Consider the following 19,082-nt stretch of genomic DNA (forward strand, 5'->3'; position numbering starts at 1 on the left):
AATTTCACAAAATCAAGCTTCAATTTAATACTAGAATATTTTATGAAAATTGAATATGCCATAACATGTAAATATAAACAAATCTCAACATATAAAACTACATCAACATAATTTGGGATGAAGAAATTGAAAAGAAACAAAGTTAAATGACTAAGTAAAAAAAAAAAATCAAGGACCTAGGAAGGAAAAAGTAACTATAAACAATGATGTGAATAGTAAAATATAGACATAATTTGGAATGAAGAAATTGAAAAGAAACAAACTTAAATGACTAAGTTAAAAAAAAAAATCAAGGATCTAGGAAGGAAAAAGTAACTATAAACAATGATGTGAATAGTAAAATATAAGAGGATGAAGATGAGGTTAATGTATGAAAAAAATTCCAATTAACAAATGAATAAAAAATAAAAGAATCAAGAAAATAAGGATTTAAAAAAATAAAAAGTCAAGATTATGGATCTAAGGATGAAAATGAAAATAAATTAAAATTTAATAGAAAAAGCTAAAAATCAAAATTAAAAATTAAAACATTGAAGGTTAAACCTTAAATATAAAAAAAATATTGAACTAAAGAGAAAAATAAAAAAGAAAAATCAAATTCATAAAAGAATTCAAAAGAAAAAAAACAAATAAAATCAATTTCCAACGAACTTAATGATAATGAATGAAATTTTAAAAAATAATTAAAAATAACTGAAGCCAAAACCTGATCCAACTTTTAGAATTTGTGATGCAAGTCATGGGATCGAATCATATCATAAAAGACAAACCCAAAAAAAATAATGTAAAATTCTAAACGAATTAAAATAATTAGGGATAAACTTGAAAAAAGTAATTTAAAACATGTAGATTTAAAAAGAACCAAATTTGACACAAAAATAAAACCAAATCATTAGGAATGGAATTGAAAAGTAATTTCAATTAAGAAAATGATAAGAACAACTAAAAATAACAATTAAAAGAATGGAGTAAATATTTGATATAAAAATAAAATGTTAATGGATGAAATCCAAAGACAAATTAATTCAATAAAGGATTCAAGACCAAAAACATCATAATTAAAAAAATAAAAATAAAATCTAATATAAAAACAAAATACAAAGGGATAAAATTAAAAAAAAATTAACTGAATAAATAATTAAAGACTAAATACATTGCAATCAAAAGAATAAAAAACTAATTTAACTTAAAAAACAAATAATTAGATATTTTTTTTGCAATGACCAACATTGTTTTCTAGGAAGAGAGAAGGAAAAGAAGAGGGAAGAGAAAAAACTCACCACCGAAGCTTCTTCACATGCCATTAAAGAACACGTACATCACCACCATGACAGGGTGGTAAAGTGCATCGAATACCACCATGAAAACCATAAATATCTTATTCTGCTAACTTTTTGGTGATTGAATTCCATTTATTACAATGAATTTGGGATGTAAAACAATATATATGTTCCTTTCTCTCTCTTATTTTCTTCTCGAAAGTGTTTAGTAATGTTTTTGTGGTTGTTTTTTAAAGTATTTTTTACTTTGAAATGTATCTAAATAATATTTTTTTAAAAAAATTATTTATAATATCAACACATTAAAATAATTTAGAAATACTAAAAAAATATTAAATTTAAATAAAAAAATTAAAAATCTTAGAAAGGCGGATTAAACCACGTTCCGATAATTCCTTAAACTTCACATTCTTATATATTTCATACACTATAAGATATATATATATATAACAAATGCACCTTTATCAAAATCTTAGTCATGGGCATAAATGCTAAAAAAAAATTTCAATCCGAAACTTCAGCCCATATTTAAGAAAACTTGAATGCTCTCGTCGGATATGATGATAGCTTCAAGATCATTCGATTAGGCGACTTGATGAACAGGTAAGGTACGTGGGCCAGCGGAAAAAAAAGAAACATAGAAAACCTAAAGAAAGCATCAATAAAACTTGAATAAAATACGTATAGAGTAAAAAGAAAAAGAGAAAACCTTGTCTATCGAAGGCTATAGTAACCCTTATGCTTCCCTCCAAACCTTCAGAAATCCTTGGCTGCTACAATGGAGTCGCTATATCCTTAACGCAAGCCCTACTTGTATACTAGCACTGCGGCGGTGACAGCCAAGGCAGAGGCTGTTTCCTTTCCCTGAGAGAATTCTCTTCCCTAGAGGTTCCCGGATTTTATCGAAGTTGTTTTCCTTCTTAACTTTTTACTTCCTATTCAATATCTATTTTTAATTGGAAAGTGTTTATAAAACAGAAGCGAAGCAGCCTCAATTATTTCCTGAATCAGGAATTAACACCTTTATTATGTAGCTAGGGTCCCGTTTTCTTGAAAATAAATAAATAAATAAATAAAAATTAGGTTGGGAATTTAAATGAGAAGATCTGCATGTTATATATCTGGTGGGGTGGGCGTACGGTTGGCTACACGATAGGGTCCTCTTTTCTAATAGAAATGGGCCGCAGTATCAATGGGCCGCAGTATCAAAGATAACAGTTCCACCTCAATATTTTTTTTAATAGGGATACCTTCACTAATTTTATATATTTTAAAATTAAAAATTATATAAATTTTTAATAATTTTTAGATTTATAAAATTTAAAATAATAATTTTTTAAAAATAAATTTATAATCTAACTAATTAATTAAATTATTTATCTATCCTTGAAATTAACTGTGCTGGACTAATAATATTTCTTTTTAAACTTTTTAATGATCCGCGAGTCAAGTCTTTTTATAGCTGTTTGAGTTAATAATAGTAACAAATGGATAATTTTTTTTAGGTAAGCAATAATAATGATAATAATAATAATTTATTATTAGAAAATTAATTTTTTTATTATATATATATTATTTTAAAAGTATAAAATTTCATTTTGAGATTATATTAGTCATTTTATATTTTTGTTTTTATCTTTCCAATAAAATACCTTTTTGTTTCTTGTGTCATTTATAATCTAAAATATTTATCAAATACAATCCTAGTTTTATTTTTTAAAAAAATTAAAAAGACATTCTCTATATTAGTACATTAGATTAGCACATTACAAGGAATAAAATTATTTTGAATGTAAATCTCAAAATTAAAATTCAAGAAATTAAAAAATGAACCTATCTCTTTAATCTCTAAACACCAGCTAATTTCCTTACAGTCATTAACCATTGTTAACAAGTGAAATCACAACACAGCTCAATTTGGTTAGTCTCCTACATATGCATAGAGAGATTGCGCAATGCTTCTATTGCAATTTTTCTTCTATCCATGCATTTGGAAGGCTAAGCAAGATTCTGTTTTCTACTGATATTGCTTCTGTCAGTATTCATTCACAGTCTCTAGAAGCCTGGATTACTTGTCCCATTGAGGAACTTGGGCGACAGGGCATTGCAAAGTTAAGTTCTGGTCATGTTTTACAGGGAAGATTGATCATGAGCTATATACATCAAGTTAGCCAGACTGTAAGGACAGAAAGCCCATCTGTACATAGCATTGATTTGCGAATTTCCAACCAAAAAGAAAAGGAGAAATACGACGAGTAGCATAAAAAACTGAGCTTGAAAATGTGTGCAGTGCCTCAAATCATAGGATGCCAGATGAGAGTTTCGAGTCCATCATTTCAAACCAGAATGCTTATGGAAAACATCCAAGCTCTCACATGTGCATGACCCTCCATGACTAGCACTACTAAAAGTCTGCTAGTTCCTTTTTTTAAGGTCCAACTTTCCTAACCATCCTAAATATTATCTAAACAGCAAGCCGTTTTTGATGAGTGGATTCATCTTCATTGAAACAGCAATGGATTTTCAGTGGTCTTGCGATATTTAGAGGAGACTGAATCGACATTTCTCTCTGAAGGTAAGAGCAATAGAAGTGGAATGTGGCTGGTGTCACATTCAACTGGAAGCCCAGACCAAATAAAAAATCCACTTCAAGAAGATTCATCTCTCTTGTGCTGATTCCTCCAACTTTAGCATAGAAAGCGTTGTTGTAATATCTGACCAGGCAAGAACACGAAACAAAGACATATCAACGCTAAGATAAATAAACTTTCTACATTAGTAATCTTATTTATGGTTTCCAGTTGGAATGAATAACAGACAAACAATCGAACCACTAGCCTGCCACCATGATTTTGGCAGTAAAGCACAGTGGGTATTGGCAGTCAACAAAAACAGCCGAGGCCCGAGAGGGCTGAGTATTTTAAATGGCCCAAAAAAGGAAAAATGAAAGGAAAGGAAAGAAATGCTTCTAGATGCTGTGGCTTTAAACAAAATATAGAGATTTGATTGAGCTGTCACTGACCTGACCCCTCTCTAGGATGAAAGTGAAACATGCTTACAATTTGATCGAATTTACAGGCATGCTTAAACAGACAGAGGCAATAACACCACAAACTTAGGTGGTATAGTCAAATCAAAGCTGAAGTTTTACACATGGGTGTCTTCTTTTTCTTGGCTGTGGCCCATTCAGATGGGATTTTTTCCGATCCCATATGCACCCAGTTTTGTGTACTGCGTTTTCGTTAATTAAGGGGATCTCATCGGATCACTGGCCATCATTCTATGTTTTTAGAATATCAAGTCTGACTTCTTGAATCAAAATGCTGACGTGATTCGGCATGGCTACTTTCAAGCAAAGAAAATATCTTGTCGCTTGAGAGTTTTCATGCCTATGTATACACAAGTTTAAGCTTCGGATCTTAACTGAGATGCAAGGTGCAAGATTTTCATCACATGGAATTTCATTTAATACAAAGAAAATCAATAATTCTTTTTTCAATTCGAACTTGGGCATGACTTGAACTTTGAGGCCTAACCTATCCTTTAATGTGTTTTAACATTTCAGAGTTGAATGTCATCAAGGTAAAATAAAGAAAAGGAAAGATTCCAATCAAGAATCCTTGTCCAGGACTACCATCCATTATCTTTGATGAAGAGAAAAATATAAACTCATTAGTTGGATCATCAAACTTGAATCCACTTATCAAAGTTGATCCCAGATCAAGAAGAAGAACTATGAAAATAAAATAAAAACTAAATTAAAGATCAAAAGGAACTTAGCTCAAGAACTGGATTCTGAAGATTACTTACATATCATCCATGAACTTGACAGAGACCAAGACACTTGTGATGAGCAATCTATGCACATTGAAAGAATTGAGAGGAAAACAGGATTGTCTCTGAGAAAACCGATCAAGATACACATAAGCAACAACAAAACAAGAGGGGCTACAATTTGCATACTTGAAGATTCTTTCAAGATAGTTTTGAATGGATATAGCAGGTCTAGAAAGGCCATGAAAGATTGAGACTTTCTGGGGGTATAACTGATGGCTAATATCATTAGATTCTGCTACTCTTTGAAGAAGAGAAGAGAGGAAAGGTATGACCTTAGGCATCACTGCAGTCTCTGCTAATTCTGCCATTCTTGTGTTGTTTACTTTGGCTGTTGTGTGCTAGCCGTGTTTTATAAGACACCTCCTGCCTTCCCCTTGTATAGCGCGTGTCAAACGATTTTACTGCAATTTTTTATTTCTTTCCAAGTTTACTACTATGTAAGAGGGTGTCTTTATGCATCTCCCTAGCTTTTCAAACAATGATATACATATTATTTGTCCACTTGGGAAATTTAATATTGTATGATTATTTAGTGTTTTGGTATTATTTAGGAATATTAGTATTTATTACCTAATAATTACATTAAAATCTTATTTTTTTTTTATAGAATTAAGACCTATTAAGTTTTTTTATTTTATTTGGTTTGCGAAATATGAATTAGATTTTCCTCATCCCCATATAAAACTCTTGCACTGTTTACATGATCAGCATGGCTTGCAGAACTGGCTAGGAAAGAGTTATCCTCCCTGTCAACGAAAATCCGTCCGCTTTCCAACTGGCTAATCTTCACTTGTCTTAATCAAAAATGTGACAGAACGTGTACTTGGTTGCTCGCTGGTGAAGCAAGGGCACCACAAGATATCTCCCAAAATCAGTGGTCCTAGCTAGTAAAGCCACTCTCTTTAACAACAGAAGTGGCTGGCAAACATGCTGAGATTCATTAGGGGAGAAAAAGATTTTGGTCGTAGGACCACTCACATCCTGATCACCGGCCGGAAGCATCACAAAGATACCCAAACAACCTTGTATAGCTCAAATCTGATCAATAGAGGCATCGGAATCGTTAAGACAAGCCATAACCGCATCAATGTGAGAAGCTTCCTGACCTCCTGGATCATTAAATTAACTGTGTTTTTTCCACCATGGAAATCGCCTCATCCTCCATAGCAACCTTGCCTCTCTAGGACTCTGCTCTCTTACTGTGGCTTTGGAGGATTCAGGGTTTCGAGTAAGAAACATCTGGTACAGAACCCACCGGTGTATCCTCATAAGAACCATCTCTTTCGCGTGCTACTTCCTCCCTCACATCAACCTCCAGCACATTATCCATACCATCCATGCCACAAACATCTTCCCCATCTAAGGAAAAGGATTCCTGTCTTTCTATTACTGCATGCGACCAGGAAAATTCCTCCATAGTTATGGTATTCTCAGAAGCCAGGTTCTTTCCCATGACTCTCGCACAGTCCTTGCTTCAGTATGGATGTCCAAGTTATATAGATTTTTGTGGTTGAGCAGTAATTAGACATCATTATAACTCCTAATTTATTAGTTTTTTTTAATAATTATTGTATTAAACCCATGATTTTGTCTTAACATCAAAATCATGATAGAGATGTTCCAACAGATAATTGGATTCGACAAGTGATTGCATATCAAAGGTGGGACTTGAGTAATTATTAGGGATAATTGAGAATTGAAAAATAAATAAATTTGTCTGACTTGTAATAGCATCTAACTACGGTTGCTTTCTCTCTTTTGGTGGATGAGGTTGGCAAGAAAAGGAATATCGTGACATTTACGTCCCCACTGGTTTTATATCTTGTTTCTCATGGCACCAAAGTCGGGTTGGAATTTAAGCTTGAGAGGGAAAGTTGATGTCAATGCTGTGTTTGAATAGTCCTAACGAGCAAGGAAATCATAGTTAAATTTCTGAATATGAGTAGAACGTGTTGTGGACTCAGTTATGAATCGGTTTTACACAGTAAAATTAGTGAAAATGACCTGCGAAGAATCTCATGCTCGTCAAACATATAACCTAATGTTTTTATTTAAATTCATCACTTCGATAAAAGACAGGCATTTTAATCGGGGGCTGCTGTGCTTTTCTATTTTTTGCTAGCCCCAACACCCCCCCCTCCCCCCTATCAAGGTGTCTCTCCAAGTATACTATACGCCTCTATTTATAGTTTTAAAAACCCTTAAAATTAAAATCTAACAATTAATTGGAAGATATTTGAGAGAATTTTAAATCTTTGAGTTTTCCTTATTTATTTAATATTTTATTATATTTTTTGATTCTCTATTATATTTATGACTCATCATTTCACCCTTTATTTTTTTCATTTTATTTTATAAAAAAACTTAATTGTTACGCAATAATAAAATAAGCAAAAATGCCAAAAATACTGTAAATTAACTGACTTGCATTAAAAAAACAATTTTTTTTTTTTTTACATTTACGTATTCTTAAAAATATGTTATAAAATGAGGGTAAAAAATAGGTTATAATAAATATGATTGTTAATTTGAATCCCTAGCTAGCCTCTTGTCCTGTGCCTGAACAAGATCACATGAGAATTGAGGCTTTGGATATAGACAAGCATTGAAAATTCGAGTTGTGATTATATAAAACAGAAACTATAGCTCTATTAAAAATGGAAATGGTCCCATCAAACAACTAGATGATCTGATCTAGAATATCCATATACCAATTCATACCCTAATTAATTATTATTTATTTATTTATTTATTTTCAATTTCTTTTAAGAAGGTTAACTTCACGCAAAACTCCTAACCATCGTGAATCGAGTGCCTTACTTGCGTCGCATAAAGAGGGCAATCATTAGAATTCCAGCTAGCTAGCTAGCTAGCAGAATGTGTCCACATTACGGCGCAACATTCTTGTACTTGTGATTTCTCGTCTTCTGTATTTCTTTTATACCTCTTTCTAGGCTAGGTGTCTGGTTTTCTTACTGACAGCTTGTTACTTCTAACACTTGAAAACAAATATATAATCATTAATTCAAAACAGCTGTTTTCTTCATTTTGTTTTCTTGGATATCTTAATACGAGGGTTTTTGTTCTTCTTGTGGCCTGACTAACGTGAAGTAACTAGAAAAGAAAAGAAAGAAAACCCTTTGATCTGCTGTGCTTGGTGCTTTTTGCAGTTGTTGTTAGCATAATGGGGTCACAGGAGAAGCCTCAAATCAACTCAAAATAGATTGCAATATCCTCAGTTTCATCCCCGTGAGACACTACTTATCAACTTATTTTTAATTTTTATATATAGACTCGATTTATATTTATTATTCAAGACCTTAATTAACAATAAACCCCATTTAATCAGATGATTAAGATGTCCAAATGATCTTATAATTATGCTATCTATTCAAGTTAAATAATCCAGTATTTTCCAAGTGTCTTACTCGGTATTTATATATTATTAAGGCAGGAAAAGAAATCATATGTTTCTCCCATCCACCGGGCTTGGAGTATGATCATGCTTGTTTATAAAACTTAGTGGTTTAGGTTAGGATTAAATTGGTTAACCACCAAACTAATCATTTATAGCAGTTCTTGCTTCCTTGCACTCCAAGCTAACCGTTCTCACCTTTTCCTTTTCTTTTTCTTTCGAGTACGTACGTATAGTCAATTACATTTGCATAACATTGCACATAAAATTATTAACATTAGTATATTAATTAGTAATTAATTAAATACCACACGGATTAACTAAGAAAAAGTCGATCAACTTCCCACTTTCAAAGCTCCTTAACATGCTCGCCATGCCCTGCCTTATCTGCGCCGGCATGATTCTCTAAAACAGCAGTAATTTAAATTATTTTTTACCATCAAAATTTTGCTTCAACGAAGCATGGTATTCCTGTAGCCTTGGAGGGTCATGTAATTAGCAGATTTCAAACATGATATTTTACTAGTTAAAACGGCTGTTTATTCCCTTTCAATTGTTTTAATTGTTCAGCATTTAACATGACCTGAACATGGAGGAGGATTTTTATTTTTATTTTCTTTTTCTATCGTTGCATCTTGACTCGTGCTACCCACGTTGGTGAGGTATGTGATGCATGTTCTACTGCATTCAAGGGATTTTGATAATGTTATTATTTTGTGCAACAAAAATATTTAAGTACTAATTAAAAATTATATATATATATATATATATATATATATTGAGTTTAATTTATCTTCTTCGACTTAATATCTGGACTACAGTGATTTACTTTCCCAGTTGAAGTATAGAAGTTGTTTGATACGACATTTGCAAACTGCATGATTATTTTCTAAAGTGTTTCATAAATTCTTAAATTTTAGTTTTCTTGATACGTACTCTGCGTGGTATTAACTGTTTTATATAATATTTTTCTCTAATCTAACTCATTTTCTAGGAATTAATTATAAATTAATAAATTTATATTTCTATGATATTCAATTAGAATCCACAACTCTTTCTCAGTTTAGCGGTTTATATATTTTTAAAATTCTCATTAAACATAAAAAAAAAACTTTTATATTTATTAATAAAAAATCATAATGCCATAAAACACATCCATGACATTATTACATTCTTCTACTATATTAAAAATTAACTTGAAATCCTACTAACGGTGCAAAGTTGACAACTTTTTTTATATATTTATCAGCACATATAATTTTCAATTTTTTTTATTAAAAATTAATTTTTTCTTATATAAAAAATATATTGACAACACTTTTGTGTAAAAAAATTAGTTTGATTTATAGATAAAAATATATATTTCAACAGTTTTTTTTTTTAAAAAAATAGAATAGAGTTGTTATAGTAGTAGCAAATCATTGCATTCTCCAATTGCCAAACTGCCTATTGCTAATTCCTCAATACAAGACTTTTTTGCCATTGCCTTTTCCTAATGTTGTCGAAATCCTCCATCTTTCTTTCACTTTAAACAATAAACATCAACATTTTCTTTACTCTATCATTAGAAAGATTTTTATATGATCATTTAAAATTAAAATAAATCAACATAACATAATGTTTTTAAGAGATTGTTAACTGTTATTTTTCTCCGATATTTCAATATTTTGTCTTTTAAGTATTTACAAAATAATATGAACTCAATTTTAATTTTTTATTAAAAAAAAAAAGAAGACAAACTCAAAATCATCCAATCCACCATTTTAATAAATAAGAGCCTATTTTTGGAATTTTCAACATTTTCCTATCACATAATTTGTATTATGGAATAACTATATTTATGAAATCAAGAAACATTTCATATATGTCAGGTATTTTTTTTTTCATCATAATAAATCTCATTAATCAGGGCAAAAGCCCTACATATATAAAAGCTCATCAAGGCCAAACTACAAGTACAACAAAATTACAAGCCCAGACGAAGCAGGCCGAAACAGAAAACGAGGCCCTTTAACTGTGCACGGAAGCATCAACAAGGATACTTCCTTTGGAAATTCTTGATTAGAAAAAAAAAATAATAGAAAATTGTTAGGCTTGATAGCGAATATATATATATGTTAAATACTTTGATAATAAACAATCTCTCGATCGTCCTCTCCAAGGAAAAAACCCTAGCTATTGTTCGTCATGTTCTCACAATATCATTGGTAAACAGCCTTTCATCTTTCTATTTTCTTCCATTGTTCTATGAATTTGACTGTTTCTTACTTGTTTTCTCTATCAATACCCTAGTTTTATCCTCCAGTTTGATGAGTTTTTATCTTTTTTGAACAAAGATTTGATAATTATACCTAGTAATTTAAGAAATATTGATACTAGCAAATGGGGAGATGAGATGCGTTCGAATATGGCTTATTTCTTGATTTTTTATTTTTTTATTTCTAAGGAAAGAAAAGAAGTTTACTCATAAGAAAAGAAGTTTACTCATAAGCAAAACTTGCTACTAGTAAACAATCCTGATGCTAAACCGCAAAATTTTATGATCAGCCTAGCGAGTACACCTATTCAACTAGAAGAGCAAAATAAACTACAGAAAAACTTCACTTCTTATATACCAACCATTCTGCCCAAACTACCTTTACACACACAGTACAGCACGCGGCCATAAAACACGTTTAGGTATCTAGATGTCTGCATCCTGGACGCAAAGCACATATGGCATTCACAACATAGCCTAGCACACAAAAGCATAGGTTTATCAATATAAACAGGTATAATCTCAGGACAAGAATAATTAACCTAGGACGATGTTTGCCTCTAAATGATGGTTATGGACTTAGCCATAGCATCTGATTGGATCATTGCATCCTTTCTCAGCAGATTGCATAAATCCAAATCGGCCACCCTTTGCAAGATACTGCTGGTGGTATTCTTCTGCTCTGTAGAATTTTTTGGCAGGTAAAATCTCAGTGACTATCTTCCTGTTCAAGAGCTTCTGCTGCCGTTCCAGGGACTCCTTCGCTGCTTTCTCCTGCTCAGGGGTGTAATAGTATATTCCAGACCTGTACTGTGTTCCCACATCATTCCCCTGCCCAGCAAGGACCAGCGAGATATTAGAATATGCAATATGAATAGACCATAAGAAGAGTACATTGAAATCAGACTTGTATCACAATAAAATCCCTTGAGATTGAGACAATGCAGATTAATATTATGTCATGGTAACATTGGAAGAAACAAAGTGACATCAGCTATTGATGGCGTGATATAATAAGCTAACAATGAAACAGGAAGACATGTGATGACCACAGGAATGCCGGGACTACCTCCTAGAATATACATGTCCGAAATGGATCGTCTATTCCAATGAAAACAAGTGATAATGCTCATTAATCCTAATATGACAGAGAATGGAGTAGATGAACAATGGACTCGCACAGCACCATTAAAGTGCAACCTGATAATGCATATCCTCGTTGGGTTGCCCTTAATGCAAATCAAGCAACATTGCTGACTCACACAACCAACGAGGTATAATCAAATGTCCAATGCGTGACTATTAGGGGTGACCGGATGTTGAAGTTCTCAACATGCACAGAACTCTCTAGAAAATTATCTATAATTTCGATGGTTACCCTTCCAAAATGATACAAAGTAGATACCACACCAGACTGTCCAAAATCAAAGTGGATTTGACAACTAATTTTCTTCATTGTGGACACCAAGTTAGTAGGTCTTTCCATTTCATTCTTCAGCTACATCATATTACATTTAGTTAGATTCTAAAAAACCTATGTGTGTTTCCTAATAACCCATACCCGGGCACCTATACATTTCAGGAAAACGAATTGACACATGGTATAGAAGGTTATTGGCTTGTTTAGATAATAACGAAAAATAGAAATAATTAGTAACATATCAACAATAAGGACGGAAATGCCAAGCAATTAGCCCCAAAATCACCTCAAATCATTCTCAAGAAAGACAAAAAAAAATAGAACTTGAACCAAAAAAACAACTATCAACACAAATGCTAAGCAGTCAATCAAACAAAAAGTGAATTATCCACTGAAGAGCTCACCTGAAACCCAAAAAAGTCAACCACCCAAACCTCCAAAATATCAACCAACTTTAAGAACTTAAAACATGTAGCACTACAAATTAAGCAAGAATCCAAGAAAATTAACAAAACCCAATTACAAACCAGCACAGCACAATCCATTCAAAACCCAGTTCACATCACCACCAAGCCTCAAACTTTAACACAAAAAAAATAAAATTTTGACAACCCGTTAAAAAAAAAGCCGATTCAAGCAAACCCACCTGGCGATTCAAGGTAGTAGGGTCATGTCTAGCCCACAAAACATCAAGCAAAGTGTCAAAGCTACACTCTTTAGGGTCATACTGAACCCTAACAACTTCATTATGATTAGTAGTACCGGTACAAACATCCTCATAAGTCGGATTATGCAATGAGCCCTGAGTATAACCCACTTCAGTTTTAGTAACACCAGGGACTCTTTGAAATGCTAATTCAACGCCCCAAAAACAACCAGCTCCAAACTGAGCAAATTGCTGACCAGGAGCTGGTAAGTCATCATCGGGACCTTGTGGGATTGTTGGGTCCATTGTTGATGGGTCAGGTGACCTGGGACCAAAGCCTAGTTTGTTAAGGATGTTCATTGATGGCTTGTAATAAGAGATGGGTTTTGAGGTTCGAGGGAAATTGAAGGGTTTAGAGAGAAGAAGTAGCGATTTTGATGAGAGAGAACGGAAAGGTTTTGAGAGGAGGAGGAGAGGGGTGGTGGTGGTGCTGCTGCTGCTGCTGGTGGAGGAGGTAGAGGAGAAGTGGGTAGCAAGATTTCGGAGCATTTTTTAGATTTGGGAGCGTGATGTGCACTGGTGGAGGTGGAGGAGAAGTGATGTTGCAATTGGTTAACAAATAGAGAATTTTTTTATTTTTTTTTGTAGTTCTTTCTCTCAAATTTAATTTCGATGATATTTTTTTTTATAATTTTTAGAAGAATTTAATGTCTTTATTTAACAGCTCACAAATCTAACTAACAATTTCACACTCAAAATTGCCTTGCTTTATTATTTTACACGTAATTAAACCTTCTTACACACAGTTATCGAGGAAGATCTTAAGATTTGAATTAAGCCGTAATTATTGAATCATTAGTCATGAAAGCTGATTTATTACGTTTTAAAAGTATTTTTTATTTAAAAATATATTAAAATATTTTTTTTAATTTTTAATATAAACACATTCAAATTATTAAAAATATATCAATTTAATATTTTTTAAAATAAAAACAATTTTAAAAAGTACATACAAATAGAAACCACCACACTTCAAAAATATAGAATGTTTATATTTCATTTTTACTTTTTAAATTGTTTTTATTTATAAAAATATTAAATTAATAATTTTTTAGTACTTTTCAATTATTTTAATATATTTATATAAAAACAGGCTTGGAATTTTTTATAAAAAAATGGATTTTTTTTTTTTACAAAAGTCATGTTATTTCAATTTTTTTAAAATGAAATGAATTAGCTTTTTTAAAAAAAACCTAAAATAATATTATTTATTTTTAGGTTTAAAAAAATTAGATTCCACGACTAGGAATGGAGTTAAATGCAGACATACAATATACCACAAGTTTGCTTTAAAATTAGAGTATCTGGATGCTTTTTATTGTTTTTTTAAAAATGTGATTGGGATTGTTTTTTAAATAGTTTTTTGTGTTAAAATATATATTAATAATATTTTTTTATTTTTTAAAAATTATTTTTGATATCATCATATTAAAATAATTTAAAAATATTAAAAATATATTAATTTGAAGTTAATAAAAAATAAAAAAATTTAATTTTTTTTTAAAATATTTTTAAAATATAAAAACAAACAGCTATTAATATTCTTCAACTAATAACCGACACGACTCTCACCTACCATCAATATTCTTTATTTATACTTGCTAGAAAGATGGCAGCCGATTCTCCGAGTTACCTGTTTCGGTTGAACACTGTTACTGGAGAAGATGGTGGACTGGAAGAATCTGGAAGAGGACATGGAAGATTTCGTGAGTCAGATTTCCAGCCATCTCATCTAGTCATCTTGTGGTTTAGATTTTGGAATGTGGATGAAAGCCTTTCACACCATCTATTTCTTGCATGCTAACGTCGTTTTCATTCGTTCCCCCCCAGATGCCCCTGGGATCGGAGGCCAATGTAGATTTAAATGCTTTTTTTTTTTAAGTTTTAAAAGTGTTTTCGAAGAAAAAATAATTATTTTTTTAATTATTTTGTTGTTCAGATTTTAAAAAATAATAAAATATTATTTCAATAAATTTTTAAATAAAAAATACTTTAAAAAACATCTACTATCACACTACTAAATAAACTCTAATTTTATTTTATTTGTACATTCTAAAATTATATTTGTGTTCAAAAAAATATTAAATTAGTAATTTTTTAATGTTTTTAAATGATTTTAATTTGTTGATGTTGAAAAATTTGTAAATACAATAAGAAATGTGAATGACCAACTTATCTTATATGTAAAAAACTGATCTAAAAATATTATTAGAGCTAAAACAATAAGGATAAAATGTCTACCTCAAAATCCATTGATGACCGATCACCTAAGAAATTTTTTTCATAGAAGAAAACAGGACAAGGATGGCAAAGATTCTGGTCGGTTTGATGATATCGTACTGCTTATATTCTTGAGACTCAGAGGAAATAATTTCCACCCAAGCCGGCAAAGCATCATATGCAAGGAGGATAATATCCGATTCATATGCTTTCCTTTTTCATGTAAAGTAAGTTGACATGACATGCTGAGGTAGTCGTAGAGATTGCTGATTCGGTGAAGAAATTGCATTTTGATAAACCACACAAAAAATCCAAAAACGACAACATAATCAGTCTTCGATCAAGTGTAAACTCATTCAGTTAAACTTATAATTTCTGGCAAGAATTGTGTTCCACCAATGAGATCATTTAATAATTAAAGGGAGCACTTGATTGATGATATGATCACAGAGCCTACAAACTCAGACAGGAGTGAACCGGTGAAGGAAGGAAAGGGTGAGAGTTTGGCTATGTTGTGTGCTCAGTATTTATTTTGACATGGTCATAACTTAAATGGCAGCCCCACGTCCGTCATCTATGAAAAGTACAGAGATAGCAGATCAAATAAGTTAAAACCAGAGGATGCAGCAAGTTAAAGCATTGCTTCTTGATTGGCATCGATCCAGGGTACATGGAGATATGAGCATTTATTTTGCAGTTAAGTGTAGTGAGAAAGGCATGATGTGTGTTGAGCGACTGCATTGATTTCAAAACTCAACAGGGATGGAAACTTAATAGACACATCATGCCCGAAACATTAGACTTACTGTTGTACGAGAAGAGTTTGCCCTTGAGTATATAATGTGCATTAATAAAAGAAAGGAAATTGAACGCGCAAAACGCAAATGAGCTACAAATGTTTCAGAATGTTTCTGTCACCAACAGATATGTGAAAGAAAGAAATGATGATCGCACTCCATGAATGAAAGGAGAGACATTCAGGTATATCAATACCAGAACAGAAGGAAACTTTTATTGTGAAGAAACATAATGCAAAACCAGAAAGACTGCTAAACTTATGTGGTCTTATGGCTACATTGAAATCAATAACTGAGCTAAATTTATAATGCTATTGTCAGCCAATGATGTCTACAACTAAATGCATGGGAGTGGCAGGAAACCGTTCCAACATATCTATAATTAACCCAAAAGCAAATTCTGGAGTAAAAAATAAGACCTGCTATCATTGTGTCTCAGTATCGAATTTTTCAGGCATTAGGGACCACATTAGATATAGCTCCACTTAAATAATAGCCAACTTATTGAAACTAGCGTGATCCTTTAGAAACAGGCAGGGAGAAAGCAATGATGTAACATACAGTTAAATGGCTGAAACTCCGATTCACTGAAATCTGCACCATCTGTCTCCAGATATCACTGCAGTTGCAATCACAACCACTGACCTGGTAAGCAAGAGTGTGGCCATTGAGTCTCAAGTGTGTGACAAGTTTTTCTAAAGAAACCAGTGTGCTTCATGCTAGTTTGATATCAGATATCACTTTGTTTGTCCATGCACAACACTGCTATAATTGATGCTAGTTAGATTTCAACTAACACTTTATTTGTCCATGCACAACGCTGCAATAACTTTCTCATTCATTCCCTTGTTAAATTTGAGTCTTTGCTTCAATACCAGATCATCAATGTAAAGAGTATTCTGTTCTAAAAAGAATGTAGAAAAATTAAGAGAATCAAAATTCATTGCTTCAATGTAAATGCATCTTATACCAACTTAAAAATAAAAATAAAAATGAAGATTTGACAATTAGATTATTCAATTTAGATCAGTAAGTATTAATTGCATGTATTTTAGTGGTGTTCAGAAGTTCCACTGCCTTTTCGTATTAAACTTATCTCCCATTTGGATGACAGCATTTTCTTAACTTTGTCGAAGTTCGGCCTCTTGAGAGTGATGCTTCCGAATAATTCATGCTTTAATAATATGAATTCATAGCAAAAGGACAGTCTATTAAAGTTTGTTAAATGCCTCAGGTTGGAGGGGCAAATATAAGAGTCGAGGGAATGGCCAAAGGTTCTGGGATGATCCACCCAAATATGGCCACCGTGCTCCGTGTATGTCTGCCCTGCTGCTTCTCTCATTTGTCTCAAAAAGCAAATAAATGGTTGAAACTCCGATTCACTGAAATCTGCACCGTCTTTCTCCAAATATCACTACAATACCATCAGCAATTTCTTTGATTCAGTGAAGAAATCTGCACCATCTTTCTCCAAAGTCGTGTCTACTGGGCATGAAGGTCATTATTTCAAAAAATGGAAACAAGCAACAGTTGACTGTGGCTGAATGTTTTTTCTTTTTCTTTTTTTTAAGGCAAAAAATAGTACTTGCCATCATTTCACAGCAGTTTCATGTGACATAATTCACTTACATGACCTGAGTCACTACAAGATCATACTTCATTTGAATTACAGGTAACCGAATACAAGCAACGCAAAAATAATGCTCTGGAATACCGTTTTTGAAGTATCTAACGCATTGTTATAGTATAATACCGGTGCAGCAGCAACCATGTCGGTAGTGAACGGCCCTGGAGATAAAGAGTGTGAAATTTAAATTATCAGACAAAATAATCTAATCTCTTTAATGATGCCAATAATTTGTCAATCAAAAGCAAGCAACTCAAGCGGTTTAACCTATCTACCTGAGAGGTAAATAATCACCATAACCTCAAATCTAAAAGTCCATGACTTGCAAAACTACTCGTCATATTATATCCACTAAAAACTGAGACCTCACCTGCAACTGTAGCATCAACATCACAACTAACAAGTGCATGTTCAGGTTTCTCCCCTTCGGCACGCAATCCACCATATATCCCTGCCGCTTTGAACCCCTTCGCAGCAGTAACTTCCCCAGGAACCACAAAAGTTGCAAACTTGGTAGCCATTTTATAGAAACCAAATAAAAGACACCCATATACCAGTATTCAATAAACTCAAAGCTCTTCCAAAATAATTACCAAAAAAAGAAAAAAATTAGACAAAATCCCACATTGATTGTAGCACTATTCATCGAGATAATTAACTCTTAATGGAACAAAAACCCATCATGATTTTTACGCACTAAAGTAACATTTGTGGTCATCTCAAGAACAAAAATAGAAAAAAAACCATCAATGCTAACATCATTAAAAGAATAGAAAATACAGAATAACAGTCAAGCAATAAAATCTTGAACCTTGAAACAAATAGCGGGCTAAGCTTAATTGTTGCCATGGTCCTTCAGGGAGAAAAATAGGAGCAGCAGGTATATAATTAGAGGCCTCACTCATACTTGATAACGATGAGACAGTCACTGAAAATAATTTAAAGCTTCTCTTACTCAAACCAAACGACCTCAAAACCTGCAAATCATTAAGCTTTGAGGAGCTATGAAGTTCTGGGAATTTTAGAGAGCACAAATATAGATCTTTTTGGAATTGGCGCGGAATGTAGAAGCTGAAACCGCCGGTGCCGCCGCTTATCTTGGTGGTCTTTTAGCTGTTTGATCGTTCGGTAACTGTCAAAGTAATTTTTATTTAAAAATATATTAAAATAATTTATTTATTTATTTTTTAAAATCAATACATTAAATAATATAAAAACAAAAAAAATTAACTTAAAAAAAATCAATTTTTTCAAAAAACACCGTCGCAGCTGCAGCAGGGTGGGTGGCGGCTTCTATTTTTTTTTTTCCTTTGAGAACTTTGAAGGGGTTTTGCTTTTTATTATTTTAAATTTAATTCTTTAATGGTGATTATTAATAACGTGGATTTAACGCTTAAATTATCTTCAGGTAAACTATATTTTTATCCTCATAGATTCATCATTTCTCATTTGTACCCCTTTTAGTTTAACTTTTCTTAAAACTACCCCTATTGTTTCAAAAGATTCAATTTGCTCTTTATTAC

At 32.2% G+C, this 19,082-nt stretch overlaps 3 protein-coding genes across 5 annotated transcripts; all 3 read right to left on the reverse strand.

The window, feature by feature from the left end:
* Positions 1-3,120: 3,120 nt before the first annotated feature.
* On the reverse strand, positions 3,121-5,627 carry LOC105136629 (cyclin-U4-1-like). Of its 2 annotated transcripts, XM_011042040.1 has the most exons (3): positions 5,390-5,627; positions 5,091-5,179; positions 3,121-3,994 (listed from the first exon to the last, which is right to left on the reverse strand). In XM_011042040.1, exons 1-3 carry the CDS (start codon positions 5,423-5,425, stop codon positions 3,745-3,747), a joined length of 375 nt encoding a protein of 124 aa, XP_011040342.1. In that variant the 5' UTR covers positions 5,426-5,627; the 3' UTR covers positions 3,121-3,744. The 2 variants fall into 2 exon arrangements, with proteins under 2 accessions (XP_011040342.1, XP_011040341.1); XM_011042039.1 differs by having other exon boundaries at positions 5,091-5,598.
* Positions 5,628-11,111: 5,484 nt separating this feature from the next.
* Positions 11,112-13,494, reverse strand: LOC105136630 (peptide methionine sulfoxide reductase A1-like). The gene is made up of 2 exons (XM_011042041.1): positions 12,856-13,494; positions 11,112-11,620 (listed from the first exon to the last, which is right to left on the reverse strand). The coding sequence occupies exons 1-2, from the start codon at positions 13,402-13,404 to the stop codon at positions 11,369-11,371; spliced, it is 801 nt and encodes a 266-aa protein (XP_011040343.1). The 5' UTR covers positions 13,405-13,494; the 3' UTR covers positions 11,112-11,368.
* A 3,618-nt stretch (positions 13,495-17,112) lies between these two features.
* On the reverse strand, positions 17,113-18,718 carry LOC105136631 (arginine biosynthesis bifunctional protein ArgJ, chloroplastic-like). Of its 2 annotated transcripts, XM_011042042.1 has the most exons (3): positions 18,399-18,718; positions 17,930-18,053; positions 17,113-17,720 (listed from the first exon to the last, which is right to left on the reverse strand). In XM_011042042.1, exons 1-3 carry the CDS (start codon positions 18,462-18,464, stop codon positions 17,599-17,601), a joined length of 312 nt encoding a protein of 103 aa, XP_011040344.1. In that variant the 5' UTR covers positions 18,465-18,718; the 3' UTR covers positions 17,113-17,598. The 2 variants fall into 2 exon arrangements, with proteins under 2 accessions (XP_011040344.1, XP_011040345.1); XM_011042043.1 differs by lacking the exon at positions 18,399-18,718 and having other exon boundaries at positions 17,930-18,384.
* Positions 18,719-19,082: the final 364 nt, after the last annotated feature.

Source organism: Populus euphratica, unplaced genomic scaffold (assembly GCF_000495115.2).
Source record: "Populus euphratica unplaced genomic scaffold, PopEup_1.0 scaffold133.1, whole genome shotgun sequence".
Classification (NCBI taxonomy): domain Eukaryota; kingdom Viridiplantae; phylum Streptophyta; class Magnoliopsida; order Malpighiales; family Salicaceae; genus Populus; species Populus euphratica.

Bases quoted from the DNA above. Each gene is read 5' to 3' on its own strand.
- LOC105136630 (XM_011042041.1), bottom strand. From the start codon at position 13,404: ATGCTCCGAAATCTTGCTACCCACTTCTCCTCTACCTCCTCCACCAGC. The intron at 11,621-12,855 runs GTGGGTTTGCTT...CTTGCTGGGCAG, and splicing joins CTACTACCTTGAATCGCCAG to GGGAATGATGTGGGAACACA.
- LOC105136629 (XM_011042039.1), bottom strand. From the start codon at position 5,425: ATGGCAGAATTAGCAGAGACTGCAGTGATGCCTAAGGTCATACCTTTC. The intron at 3,995-5,090 runs GTAAGTAATCTT...TTGCCTGGTCAG, and splicing joins GTCAAGTTCATGGATGATAT to ATATTACAACAACGCTTTCT.
- LOC105136631 (XM_011042042.1), bottom strand. From the start codon at position 18,464: ATGAGTGAGGCCTCTAATTATATACCTGCTGCTCCTATTTTTCTCCCT. The intron at 18,054-18,398 runs TTAAGCTTAGCC...GCAACTTTTGTG, and splicing joins CTGAAGGACCATGGCAACAA to GTTCCTGGGGAAGTTACTGC. The intron at 17,721-17,929 runs GTGAGGTCTCAG...CTTTATCTCCAG, and splicing joins TGTTGATGCTACAGTTGCAG to GGCCGTTCACTACCGACATG.